The sequence below is a fragment of the Megalops cyprinoides genome, chromosome 17, assembly GCF_013368585.1.
Source record: "Megalops cyprinoides isolate fMegCyp1 chromosome 17, fMegCyp1.pri, whole genome shotgun sequence".
Taxonomy (NCBI): Eukaryota; Metazoa; Chordata; class Actinopteri; order Elopiformes; family Megalopidae; genus Megalops; species Megalops cyprinoides.
In genome coordinates, this window is record NC_050599.1 from 15,480,855 (window position 1) to 15,494,493 (window position 13,639).

The 13,639-nt window shown below is 40.5% G+C and overlaps 2 protein-coding genes across 2 annotated transcripts; one reads left to right on the plus strand and one right to left on the minus strand.

Moving 5' to 3' along the window:
* Positions 1–677: 677 nt before the first annotated feature.
* esco2 (establishment of sister chromatid cohesion N-acetyltransferase 2) lies at positions 678–4,239 on the plus strand. The gene is made up of 11 exons (XM_036550269.1): positions 678–733; positions 819–1,644; positions 1,687–1,803; positions 1,974–2,058; positions 2,204–2,240; positions 2,461–2,605; positions 2,850–2,981; positions 3,153–3,242; positions 3,324–3,467; positions 3,627–3,811; positions 4,107–4,239. The coding sequence occupies exons 1-11, from the start codon at positions 678–680 to the stop codon at positions 4,237–4,239; spliced, it is 1,950 nt and encodes a 649-aa protein (XP_036406162.1).
* Positions 4,240–5,514: 1,275 nt separating this feature from the next.
* pbk (PDZ binding kinase) lies at positions 5,515–11,222 on the minus strand. Its single transcript, XM_036550564.1, has 8 exons — positions 11,087–11,222; positions 10,640–10,715; positions 9,997–10,090; positions 9,574–9,713; positions 8,776–8,945; positions 8,173–8,302; positions 6,062–6,235; positions 5,515–5,795 (listed from the first exon to the last, which is right to left on the minus strand). The coding sequence occupies exons 2-8, from the start codon at positions 10,698–10,700 to the stop codon at positions 5,560–5,562; spliced, it is 1,005 nt and encodes a 334-aa protein (XP_036406457.1). The 5' UTR covers positions 10,701–10,715; positions 11,087–11,222; the 3' UTR covers positions 5,515–5,559.
* Positions 11,223–13,639: the final 2,417 nt, after the last annotated feature.

A 13,639-nucleotide genomic window follows, 5' to 3' on the forward strand; every position in this document is an offset into this window, starting at 1 on the left:
ATCGCTACCCAACTTCAGTTTACTAAGTTAGCTAACTAGGTATGGATGAAGCTTTCGTAACTAGCTTGCCGCGAAAACGAGCAGGCCAATCTCCCGCCACGTTTGAGAGATCTTATGTTGACTGAGCGCGTATTCGCTGACTAACTAGGTAGTTTATATGTGTATTTATGTATGTATAACAATATTTCTTATGTAGCTAGTTGGGTGTTTTTCTAATCTCAGTTTTACTCTATACCAAATCTCTTAATCGTTATTTGCACTTGCTATTAGAGCAACCAGCGTAGAATTCACGTTAGCCACTGACTTGCTAGCTAGCTGTTATGGCGTGAGGGAATGATCAGGCAAATAACAAGGTTAGGTAGGTATCTTTGGGCTTTTGTATAACGTTAGCTCGACCTTTGTTGTTAGCTAGCTGCTAATCGTTTATGGCTATAGAGTAGCAAAATTACTGTGGCTTGTAAATAGACTTGAAAACTTTGCCTGCAAACGTAAGATACCGGAGTAGCAATATGTCGTCATTCGAGATATTGTACGTATAAGCTGAACAACACATGCAGTCCATTATTCTCAAGCCTTAAACCTTGTTGGTTATTGCTTATATACATTCATTTGGCAGCTGCACGTGTGTACGAACGTTTAATTTCTATATACAACAGAAGGTCGACTAGATCACGACGATGCAGCCTTACTGTGCAGCTGGGAAGAGGAAACATTCCTCGGTGAGCTCAGAGAGGTACGCTCTACTGAGAATTATCTGGTTTTTAGCTGGTCATTACATGCATACTCGTTGTAATTAATTGTTGGTGTCATTTGTCTAGTAATCCAGCAAAGAAGCAAGCGGTAGTTGGAGGATCTCCCGTCAGGCGCAAGTCCCCACGGCTGCCACAATCTCCTTTGGGAAAGATGACGATGGGACATGCTTATCAGGAGAAGGAGAACTGCCCATCTCCGCAGAAATCTGCTTCCCCTGCCTATTCTGCTGTGGCCCCCAGCGAGCTGTACCGACATTCCCCTTTGAGATGCTCTCCCAAGAGGGCCTCACCGCTCAAGCCTTGTGTGGGCGCAGGGTCCTTTTACAGCAAGAAGAAAGCTCTCTATCTGACACCTTTGGAGAGGAAGGTGCTCAGTGAGGCCAAACCATCCAGCAACAGCCTGTTCAGCCCCCCGAAATCTGTGGAAAAGCCAAAAGCGAAAAAAGGCAGAAAGGCAAAAAAGCCGTCCGCTGCTCCTCCTCTTAAAACGAGTCTGAAGGGGTATCTCAGTACCAAAAGTACCATGAGAAGTTCCTTGAAGCACCCCGAAGCACCCAGCGCCAAGCAGGGAGAGCTGAAAAAGTGTCCCCCTCTGACATTTTGCAGCATGAAAAGCAAACCCAAACCTAAGCTGTTTGTGGGAGCTGCTTTCTTCGGCACTGGGAGAAAGACCACCACCACCATGTACAAAAAAGCTGCGCAGAAAACAACCAAGCCTAAGCCAGCCGCTAAAGTCGATGGAACCCAAGCTCAGGAACCTGTAAAGGAGCAGGTTTCAGAACCCGTGAAGAGGGTACCGTCTCCAGTGCGACGTGCTGTCTTTGTAAAGAAACAGGGGAAGCAAGCTCCAGCCAAACATGTAAGCTTTGAAGAGCCCCCATCAGCAGACTGTGTCCAGGAGAAACCGGCTCAAAGTGAGCAGGGAAGCCCAGAGGCGCACTCACCACACGTCTTGTCACAAAAGTACGGCCTGACCAAGGAAGTGAAGATTATTCTGAGGAGATCTCTAACCCCATCCAGTTCAGAGTCATCCTTGGACACCAGCTCCCAGGTGAGTGTTGTAAAGTGGAATGAGAATCAGGTGTACGTGTAGCATTAGTGTCACATGCTGACCCAATGTATAAACCTGTAAGACATATCTTTAACCATGGTTTCTCAATGCAGCATTTTCATATTATACAGTTTCTCACATGCTACTACATACATTTTTTTGACTTTCAGGACTACACTACAGAGATGGGATCTGACGGTGTGTTTGATATTAGTGAAATCAGCTCACCCAGTGTGAAGGGCAGATCAGAGGAAGGTACAATGTTCGGTGCATGCTTAAAAATATTTTCAAATGTTATCTGTTATGAAGTGATAAATATTTTGTAAGTTTATATGAACTTATGTTTTGACTGCAGTGTTTGAATTTTTTTCTCCCCTCGACCTCTGCCTTAACCTTTTAGCACCTCCATCAGTGTATCCAATCTTCGGTTCAAAGAGGTAAGCATAAGAATCATCATGCTCGTTCCCCACCCATCCTGCTGCTGCTACTGCTACTATTGAAATAAAGAAGTTGTGTTTGTATAGTATTACATGGAATATTGAATAGTATATGAAGGAGGGACATGTTTGAGTTGCATTAGTACTACTGAAGAGCAGGACGTGTGTGTTCTAATAGAATCAGTTAGCAAACCGCAGAGGTTTAATGCTTCTCATTCAGGCACCAGAAGAAGCTGAGCCTTCCTTCCCCGGTGAAGTGCAGCACCCCATCCGCCCTCCCCTCTGCCCTCTCCGCATCCGCAAAGCAGAGTCGAATCTGGAGGAAGAAGGAACAGGAGAGGCAGTCTGCTGACCAGCTAATCATTGTGAGTGAACATCTAAACCTGGGCCTTGTTTTTGTGCCGTGACAGCAAGATAAAAAGGAGTGTGTGTGTGTTAGTTTTGGACATATTTCTTGTATCTTCGGTATTGTCGCCGTGAACCGTGGTTGAGGTCATAGCGCAACAAAAGCAAGCTGTGCTTTAGCAGAAATTTCCCACATGATTATATGTTTGGCTGGGTGATGAAGGTCCTGCTGACAACTGGGTGTATACTGTTTGATCCTTGCAGGACGCTGGCCAGAAGCAGTTTGGTGCCACAGCTTGTGCATCCTGTGGGATGATCTACAGTGCAGACAGCCTGGAAGACAACTTCCAGCACACTCAGTTCCACCAGCGGTTTCTGGACAGTATCAAGTTTGTGGTAATAGAAGGAACCTTTTGTGTTTCATGAATCCCATTGCTGTTTAGGTGCTGTACTCCCTTCAGTATAGCTGAACCAGAACTGCAGAAATGATTGTGGAATAAACATTGAAAATGACCGGTCACGCTTGATGTCTGATGTCTTGTTGATTTTCTACCCTTTTGTCTTCAGGGCTGGAAAAAGGAGCGAGTAGTTGCAGAATTTTGGGATGGAAAAATCATACTTGTTCTCCCTGAAGATCCAAAATATGCAGTCAAAAAGGTAAATCCAAGTTCCTTGTGTTCTTGACTGTATTATTTCACACAGTCCTGAATGTGCCCGCTGATCGGTTTTTCTTTTCAGGCAGAAGATATCCGGCAACTTGCAGACAACGAATTAGGATTTCAACAGATCTCCCTCAGCTGTCCTAGCAAGGCTAAAACGTACCTGTTTGTAAACCATGACAAGATGATAGTTGGCTGCCTAATCGCTGAACACATCAGACAGGTGAGGGTCTGAGTACAGTGACATCCAGTTTCTCTCACTGGCGAATGGATTACATTTCATGCCTTGTCCCATTCATTCACTGGAAAGGTGTCTGTTATGAAAAAATTCAGCAGTTGATACCTTTAGATAAATGGCGGGTATCTTGTGATGGTTTTGTAGGCCTATAGGGTGCTGGAACAGCCAGAGCGCGCAAAAGACATGACCAAGCAGGACTTCATGGAGCACCACAGGGCCTGGTGCTGCTCCACTGTCCCTGAGAGGGCCATCTGCGGAGTGAGCCGCATCTGGGTGTTCAGCCTGATGAGGAGACAGGGCATCGCCAGTCGCCTGGTGGACACTGCCAGGTACATTTCAGAATTCAGAATTTGGAGATCAAATGAGCTCATTACATTGTGATCCCTAAAGTCCATATTCTTTGGTCATAACTTGTTCACTTGCTATATGATGATGACTGGAATAAGCCACGAGAGAGTAATTTTATTTTAAGACATTTGATAGTACACAAATAACAGGTATGTTACTATGCCTCCAGCAACCTCAGTAACACTGATTTGTGATTTCTGTACATTTATGCAGTAACCAGTGAATGGTTGTCTTTAACTTTTAGATGGCCTTTTTTGCTGTGTTTTTTGCTTCCAGGAACACTTTCATGTATGGGAGCCATCTCACCAAGGAGGAAATTGCCTTCTCTGACCCCACACCAGATGGGAAGCTCTTTGCCACAAAATATTGTGAAACACCTACATTTTTGGTTTACAATTTCATTGGCTAATGGTTGTTAAGAAAAAAAACACATTTTCAATACTTTGACGTAAAAAACTTAGCTATTTGTTTTTATTTGTATATTTCAGCTGAGAGAGGATGGCTAATTTCTCCTCTAAACAGGCTCCAATATGAACAAATGGCATGGGTGAATATGAAGACATTGTTTCCATTATTGTTCTGAGCTTTCAGGCTTATGCTTGTGGATGCCCAATTTTACATAGTGTTTTAAAAATGTAAATAGTTGAAATAAAAGGTTTATCCCACATATTGTTTGCGTTGTGTGACTTGTACCCAGTATCATTTTTGGAACCACTTGTTCTACACTTTGAACAGCACTGATTCATGGTTTGAATTACTTTTTTTTCTAGACAAGTTGTAGGCCTCCCTGGCACTGAAATGAAGGCTGATAGTTGGTCTGAGAATATCATTTTACTCATGTTACTGGCTTTCTCTCATGTCTCTAAAGCAGTGTTTCTCAGCCTTTTCCATATCATGGCCTTATTTTCTTGTGGACCACCCAAGCATACAATTCAAAAAAGAAAACCTGTCCAAAAATGGTCCAATAAGTTCAAGTTTTGCTGGTTCTATTTGACTCAGGATTTTATCAACCAAATGTTCCTTAGGCTTAACCAAGCTATGCATGCTAAAGTACATTCAGTGGTTTCATACATGCCTGCTTCATCTCGTCTGACACATCATAGCCATTTAGATGGACTTTCCAAACCATATTTAACGCAGCTGTGTGTGATATTTTGTAGTGACAGGTTGCTGTCAGCATTAACACTGCTTTGTCCTTCAGATAAACTAGCATGAATTTGAACTGCCATGACAATTGGCAAAGACCTGTTAGTGAGCCTGTGAGTTGAACATCAATACAATTGACTTTTGTAAATACTGGCCACCATAATGAAAATGCAAATAATTTACTAATTTGTTTGCTATATATTTGGCAAGGGGCACTGAGGAACCAGTCAGTAATGTCATACTAACCAACAGCAACATCACACTAAGCTTTTATTGCAGGTGCATTTAGTACTAATTAGTTTTTTAATAACCATTTTACTTGGAAATAACCTTTATGTGCCACGGATTCAAGGCAAATCTAGAACGGAATGAAGCACAACAAATCCTAAAGGAATAATGAAGTAATTTTAATTAAATTCAAAAGGTACAGGTTGACAAACTTAGTAAGACATGTAAATGACAAAACAAGACACAGCTGAGAAGAAAGGGAAATGTTCCGCTAATAAAAGTTAATAAGGAATAATAGTTCCTACTGACCTCATAATCAATTACAGTAATAACCTGGCAAAACCTGCCTGAAAGGTCACTCAATAATAATGACTTCATTGTTCTTGTTCTCTGCTTGCTGGTGACTCTCAAGTGCTTGGACAATCTGAGCAGCAGAAGGCCGTCTGAGTGGGTCTTCGCTGGTGCACAGGCAAAAGAGCTCCACCATTCGCTGGTAGGAACCCCCCAAGCTCTCTGTGTCCAGGGGTGGCCGTGACCCCAATCTTTCATAGTACGCGTCCTCATCAAAGTCATCCTCATCAAAAGACTCATCTGGTGAAACATCAACAGACAACACTGTCAAACTACCCAATTTATGTAGAGTAGGCCCATGCCTAGACAAAAGGTTAAGGGCATTCATAACAAAACATGTTAAAATGACAATACTAATTTCTCACATCAATACAAATCTAGACATTCCGCTGTAAACTTGACATGCTCGTTACATATACACAACATGACCACATACAAACAACACAAAAAGCTATTCAGTAGAAGTTAATCTAGTTTAGTGTAAGCAAGATGACTAAAATACAGACCTTCATCATCCTCACTGTCCAGCATCTCCAGGTGCGGTACAGAGAGGGTCATCATCTCCCACAGGGTCAGTCCATAGGCAAAGATGTCTGCTTTATCAGTGATAACCCCTCCCTCCAAAGCCTCTTTGGGCTTCCATGGTTCTGTCCCAATGTAGTGTGCTTCAGGGTCACTCACTGGACAGAGTAGGGAAAAACAGAAAGCTTTGTACATTGAACAGTAACCTAACATTAACCTCAAATGACTATCAAAGCTATTTAAAAGCTATATAAGCTATATACAATAGTCTCTCATTACATGTTGATGTAAACACCTAAGTGATTTTATAGATGCTACACTGTTTTATTGTGTATTTTAAGTGATCGAAAGTATTCCTTGTATGGTAAAACATACCATATAAACATTAAAAGAATAATTACTTTCCTGAAGGGGCCAATAACCTTAACTAGTGACCTACTATAAATAAATTGTCTGCGCATTTGCCCATTGTGGTATTGCCAATGGTTGCATTCTTAATTAAATGCAGGATGGCATTACTGAACTCATTATAAGCTATCTTAATTACCTGCAGAGGGTTTTACTTTAACTCTCATACAATATACTATTCTCCCCAAAAATCTCCATTAGAATACAGATTTCCACCTTGTAGCACCCACCAGGTGGTGAGCTCACTTTGAGCACACCTTTATTTCATTATTTGGCCATGCTTGATCGACATCATGCCTTAACCCATTTCCACATCATTGACATGACTGAATTTGAAAACTCCCTTCAAGCACTCTCACCCACATTGCAGACTGTTCCCATGCTCTTTTTTGGGGTGTAACTCAATGACTTTGTGCTGTCGTTTCCAATAAAGAGTCCAGAACAAACTGCTCGGAGGTCTCCTTGGCATACAAGCAAAAGCTGTCTGGCATGCAGACTTCGAAATTCTCTAATAATGATTTGTTAAATATTTACTGAAGCAAAATGCTACATGGTGGATTCTCTCAGTGTAGAACAAACAAACCAAGAGGACCGATCCCTAGATAATACTGAAAGTCACAGGAAACCTGATCACCCACGTTTGAATTCAAATGTGAAACACAACGGTTCACGCTAAGGGAAGAAAAATGTCTATTTTAGACACCTTCAAATATTTTATCATTTGTTGGAAGAAGAGTCTACAAATACTATGGATTGATGGTCAACTTCTACTAGTTACTGTACTGCACTCATTCATATCAGAGGGAATAGCACAGATGAAGTTCTGAGGCATGGTGTTTTGAGAAAGAGCCTCCAAAACTACAGGCAGGCTACTTAAGAGTATCTGTAGGCATGTACTGTTTAGCTTCTGCAACTCTATTGGCAATGCCATAATACATACTACAATATGTAAACTTTATGAACTGACATTAAGTATCCAATGTGCCACCCCCCACCATCTCCATTAAAGTGGTTTAAATTATACAAATGACCGTAGGTATACATACATAAATACATATCTCAATCAGGAGAACCCACACAGCCGTAACTGTCTCCACTACACAGGATTATGGCTACAGTGCCAGACGCACACCACTTTACTTGTTTCCACATACTTCACTTTATAAACAGGTTATTGCACAGCAAGGCTATTATGCGATCCCACAAAGGAAACAACATTAATGTCATAAGCGCACGCACCACTGTGAACATAATAAACAGCCCACTTCGCTGAAACAACAACAGATGTCTGGGGTTGCTTTTCCCTCCTCAGACAAGGCCAGGAATGTACTCTGTTAGAGGATTTATTCACCGGGGTTATATCCCAGTTTAACACCTCAGGGAGGGAAAAGCAGGCCGCGGAGTCCGTAAACACATGTCATTTTTGCCCACATATAACTCGTCAGACTGCAAATGCAATTTATGGCAGTGAGGAAAGAGGCCCACGTGCTCATTATGATCTCAGGGGGAGAAGACTAACAGAGTTTATTGTACCCCAGCCGATGTGCAGAATTTAGTGGCACATGATACTCTATCGTTCTGACGTGATCTTTGCATTTGCAGACCTTGTAGTGAGTCAGAGTCTGTATGAACATTCTGATCTAATTAAAAAAGCACTCCTGTACAGACAGTTTGGGTTTTTTTTTACCTTGCATGTTCTCATCCAAGTGCAGCGAGACACCCACATCACAGATTTTGATGGTGTCAAAGTCTCCTTTAATAACAACATTGCAGGATTTCATGTCTCCGTGTAGAAGCTTCTTCTCATTGTGAAGATACTGTACAAGACAAAACATTTATGTCTGAAACATGTTCTATGGGATAGTTTAGTTTACTGCCATGTTAGATCTTTTAACCCCACACTGGGCATGGCATGCCAAATAACCTTCCCAAATCCAAACACTACTGCATCTGGAAACAACAGGGTAAATAAGTAGCTACAGGAATGAGCAGAGCTTTTGTTTCTGTGGGTAGGACCTATCAATTAGTGCTGCAGGATTCTTTTCACATTGCTTTCTGTGCTTATTCTCTCATAGTTAAGCCCTGAATCACATTCGCTGTGTGTGTTATCAAATTCACTTTCAGGTCTGTATAATACACAACACATTTTTGGACTGCCCTTCTTCCATGGTTACACTCTTCTGTCACAAAATTTTCATTTTCGGTGAAAGTTTCCACTTACAATGCTATAAATATGTCTCCCTCAGGTAAAATTAAATGACTGGTATGAGTAAACTGAGAAGCGCAGTACCTGGAGTCCTCGTGCCACATGCAGGGCCACCTTCTCTATGGTCTTGGCTGGGAAAGCACTTTGTCCCTCCTCTCTCCTCCTCTCGATCAGGTCATTCAGAGACTGCTCCCCTCCGTACTCCATAGCCAGGCACTTGGACCCATCTTTAGCGGTAGTGAAGGCACGGAATCCTGGAATTGAGGAAAGATCAGGGAAAACAGATGTTACAGACAGTGAAATGATGACTGAGTTTACTGCATCCAGAGGAAAAAAAAATATGTCTTGCTCAATTGCAAACAGCCACATCAGCATCCTCCTCTTGGGAATTATGTTTGTTCCTCTGTTCCACAAGATGTATTTTATATGGAAGTTAATTTGCTTCACTTGCAAATGTTGTTCAGTAGTAGCAATGCGAGTTTAGTGGAAGTAGTCTGGCTGGTGGGCAGATACGCAGAATAGGATACTTCTCGGTCTGGAAAGAATCACCCTTTTTTCATTCAAAATTCAACTATCTATGATCTTTCTGATCCATGGTTCAATCACAACAGCTACATTTTCTTGTGTTTGTTCCCTTTCCTGACCCTTGCCCAGAGGTGCACATGGCTGACAGGACAGTAACCAATCACACACCTCACACTGAAGACAAGCACAGAAACAAACCATGGTGGCCCATTTAAACTAAATTAACCTTTGTCCGATATTTAATGTTTAAATAATCAGCAAGACATTCCACATGGATGTGTCGTGCTACATGACAGTACAGGGCCGGCTATTTTGAAACAACCCAGAGACACAATGAATGCCTTTATTTTAACTTACCAACAATGTTTGGGTGCTGTAGGCCTTTCAGAATCTTGGCCTCTTCACACAGTCTTTTCTGATAAACATTCAGCCGTGTTTCTGCACACTTGCTGTTGATCTTTTTTATGGCCCAGGGAGAATGGGTCTGTTTGCCCATCCTGAACGAGCAAAAGGTAGGACTAACTTAGCAGATGAAAATCCAACAACATCTGACCACAACACACAAATTCAGACTTCAGATATTTGCTTTTGTTACATGTACTTTTATACTGGCTGTTATCCAAAGCGTTGTCCAACATGAGTACACTTAACCTTACATTTACATTTTTGCCATCCAGCAGATGCCCTTCTCGAAGGACAAGATAAATACTTTTAACACTGTATTACATCTTGCAGAAGCTGTCCACTGCTCTCAAGCGCAGAATCGTTCTACAAAGCTACCTTTTCATGAGATACACGTTCACTCCAGTTCCACATCCCAGTTTTTTCATAAAAGGAGACGCGGGAATAGTTATCGGTGTTCCACAGGATCCAGCTAGTGACAAAAGAGGGCGAATTTAGACACCTAACTAGTAACATTATAGTTATCGATACAATTAATGCTTCAGGATTATTATTTACTGTTAACACTAATTACTTATACAGTTACTCTTAGTGAAAGACACAGCAGGGAATCGGAATACTCTGTTCAGTTAGCTCGCCAGATATAATGTAGTTATACACAGAGGTGGACACCCCGGCTTCAGAAAGTAAAAGTCCTGCCATGTATTTGTTCTAGCCATTCACTAAACAAGGTGATTTCACTAATTAGCTCCTCTACCTGGCTGAAGAATTGTACTAATTAAATTCAGCTGGTGTAGTGCATGGGTGGAACAAATACGTGGCAGGACTTTTACTTTCTGAAGAAGGGGTGTCCACCTCTGATTATACATCAAGCTCAAGTTTAGTGGATAAATTAGCAAGCTACCTGTGGGGGACTCACTTCGCGACTTTCGCTTGCTAACCAAATCAAACCAAATCAATTGCGATCAAAATCAAAAAAAAAAAGGCGCAGCGCGGCTAATTATGATAGTTAGCTTTTTACCAGAACTCCTCTTCATCCCATCTTGCTTGCACGGGGTCATAAAAGCACTTGCTCCCTCCATGGTTGCTCTCCAGATCTATGATGAAAAAACATCGAATGAGTGAATCGTGAATAATTTTCTCCACAAGAGGACTCACCCACTGTCATCAAATGTACCTGACTAACTAAATTGTAAGCGAATTTTAGTAACGTTATCCACCCATGTTCAAGATAGCTAGCGTTAGACTGGCTAGCTAATCCTGATTTCTAAACTGAAACACCGAAAATTACAAAAAGCAAGCTAATCCAGCGATATTAAATCATACTGCCCTTTACGTTATCTAAATGAATAAGCAAGTACATTCAAATCTAGGAAATAATAATTTTTAGAAAACGTCAAGTAACTTGGCTAGCTAACGTTATTAATGATATATAATGAAATATTCAAAATACAGAGAGTAAACTAACATTTCTGAATCACGTTCCACTGGCAATATAATTAATTTATCAACAGTGTCAAGATAGCCCTAATTTGCTAGCTACTATTAGGTAAAGTTGCTTGTCTTCTTTCACTTCAGTGATGTTTAGCTATTTCACTGATTTGCGAAACCCGCCTAGTTTCAAAAATAAACTGCTTCCCGGCGTGAATTTAAAGTTGGCGTTTTGCAGCTCCACCGCTTAGTATATAGTATGGATAAGTCATTTTTCGGATACATGTCATCACCAAGTGTGTCACAATGATATACTGATCTGTGAATATGCGCACTCCCCTGTTTTGAGCTGACGTCTATGAGGCAACCCCTCTGTTTTACGTACGAGAGTACAGGACCCATAGAAGGACAAACTAGGCAAAGCTGAAATCGGAAACCTCGAAAACGCCTCTGCTTTGCGGAAACTTTGCTCAGTTTAAACGGGACACCGTGTTTTGTTTCTGGAGCTATTGAGTCGCAATATTGTAGTCTTTTTAAATTTTATATATACATATAAACATATAATAGTGTACATAAAATGTATATATGTAATACAGTACTGAGACTCATTATCTCCAGAAAAATACATACATAAAATATAGAAAAAAGTATAAATATGAAATAGTTGGACCCAGATAATACCTGGAAGAGCTACAAACCTCATAATCAGCTTTAATGGAAAAATGGCAACGTTGAAATACTTTGGATGAAATTCCAAAGATAATTCCAAAGACAAAGTTGGCAAAGTGAGAGGCCCACTGTGAGACTGAAATTAAGTTATTCTGCCAGACACAAGAAAGTTATTGTGCAAATCATACGCATGAGCAAAACACTGATCCATGATAAATAGCTACAAATGTTGGACACATGTCAAAGTGGCTCAGAAGGTCAATGACTGAAGGATTCCGAAGTACCCTTTAAAACAAAATTTGGAGAAACATCTGTAAACTCGTATATTAAGCAAAATGTGATTTGATTTCCTCTGTGGTTAAAATGCATGCCTGTTTTATATATAATAACAGTGTGCCTGCCTCAATGATAATAAAAGAATAACAACAAAATAACAGACATAAAAGTTATAAGATCATTTACCTGATGCTTTCCACACATTTACGTATTTGTGGAAAACTAGGTAAGGGCAATTTCTTTTCTGCTAATAATTGCTGTCAATAGTCTAAGAAAAGTTCGTTCGGCTTTAAACATGTATTGTATCTGGCGTGACTGTAAATGATATGGATGGAATTATACTGAGATCACTGACAGATTCTCATGAACAGCAGTGCTTCTACCAGCAGAGGGCAGAAGTGAATTCTAAATTGAAACGTAAGTAACACGTTTCAACACAGATGTGTTGTTACAGTGTGGACTTAGCATATACAGTATATGAACAGTACATAGTAGAAGTGCATTTCAGTATAATAGCAATATATTATTGCTAAGAAAAAATGGAGTGGCATAATGAATGAAATAGCCCAATTACTACAGAATTTGTTCAGAAATTGTATAATCCCCATGCTAAAAGCTGATACTTCATAAAATAAATCTCTTTGTATGATATTTAGCTATATTGTAAGCTATGTGTTTGTGAATCCAGTCAGAAGAATACCACGAATCTGTGCTGTACCATTCGTTTTGCTTTTTTTTTTTTTTAAGCTGTTTATTGTTCTAAGAAAATCTTCATGTTTCCTAAAACTTCCAAGACCATATTTTTCCCCTGGATTTTAATGAGCATACCTATACACCCAGCTGTAAATTTAAATAGCAATTATGTTTTTTTAAAAAAAAGAAGTTGCATGTTTAACAGCCAAGAATTTCAGCATTCCTTTTCCCAGTTGAATGCAGCTGGATTAATATAAGATTCGTGGTGTATGACTAATGTACTGGCATGATATTTGGCATGTTCTCTGGTCTCCAGATGACAGGCAGTGTCTTTTGTGTGGCTCTTAACATTTATTCATTTCTCACCTGATGATTTTTTTTTCCCTGTAACAGTCTTCTGTCATCTAGGAAGAAATTAAATCAAACCCCCGCTCTACATAGTTATTTATTTAAACACGTTTTTGCAGATGTCTTGTGTGCATTTGAAATGAGCCTCGGCAAACTGAGTCACTTTGATTAATGTTTCTCACACCAGAGCTCCATATGGTTATTGCAAGCCACACCACCACAGGCTAGCTGTTCTCAAACCACTCACCTGCAGTAGGTTGAGAGGTCTTCTGGTCCATTTATCAATCATAAAACCAGCACCACACAGAGAGCAATATTTTGTGTTGTCAGGCCTTGCTGGTGTCAATCTTCTCATTTAAGTTTTCTTTCTGTGTGTATTTAAATTGACAATATGGCAATTTTGAAGTCACATTTCTGTGACAAACACACAAACTATCAATATGTTTCATGAAAAAAGAAATAATGGAATTTTTCATTATTATTCTTCCTTGCTGAAGATCATTCTGTTCTGTTCTTCCTTGGTGTGATTGGGAGACAGCTATCAATATCACCAAATCAGTAAAACAACAAGCAGGCAAGAGATACAATATCACAAAGACAGGGT

What these genes read in the sequence shown, in the direction of transcription:
- esco2 (XM_036550269.1), top strand. Translation starts at nt 678, where the DNA reads ATGCAGCCTTACTGTGCAGCTGGGAAGAGGAAACATTCCTCGGTGAGC. An exon ending in AGCCCCCATCAGCAGACTGT is followed by an intron (nt 1,645 to 1,686) that starts GTCCAGGAGAAA and finishes GGAAGCCCAGAG; the next exon opens with GCGCACTCACCACACGTCTT. An exon ending in CTGCTGACCAGCTAATCATT is followed by an intron (nt 2,606 to 2,849) that starts GTGAGTGAACAT and finishes TGATCCTTGCAG; the next exon opens with GACGCTGGCCAGAAGCAGTT.
- pbk (XM_036550564.1), bottom strand. Translation starts at nt 10,700, where the DNA reads ATGGAGGGAGCAAGTGCTTTTATGACCCCGTGCAAGCAAGATGGGATG. An exon ending in TGGGATGAAGAGGAGTTCTG is followed by an intron (nt 10,091 to 10,639) that starts GTAAAAAGCTAA and finishes TTTTGTCACTAG; the next exon opens with CTGGATCCTGTGGAACACCG. An exon ending in ACAGCACCCAAACATTGTTG is followed by an intron (nt 8,946 to 9,573) that starts GTAAGTTAAAAT and finishes CCTCAATTCCAG; the next exon opens with GATTCCGTGCCTTCACTACC.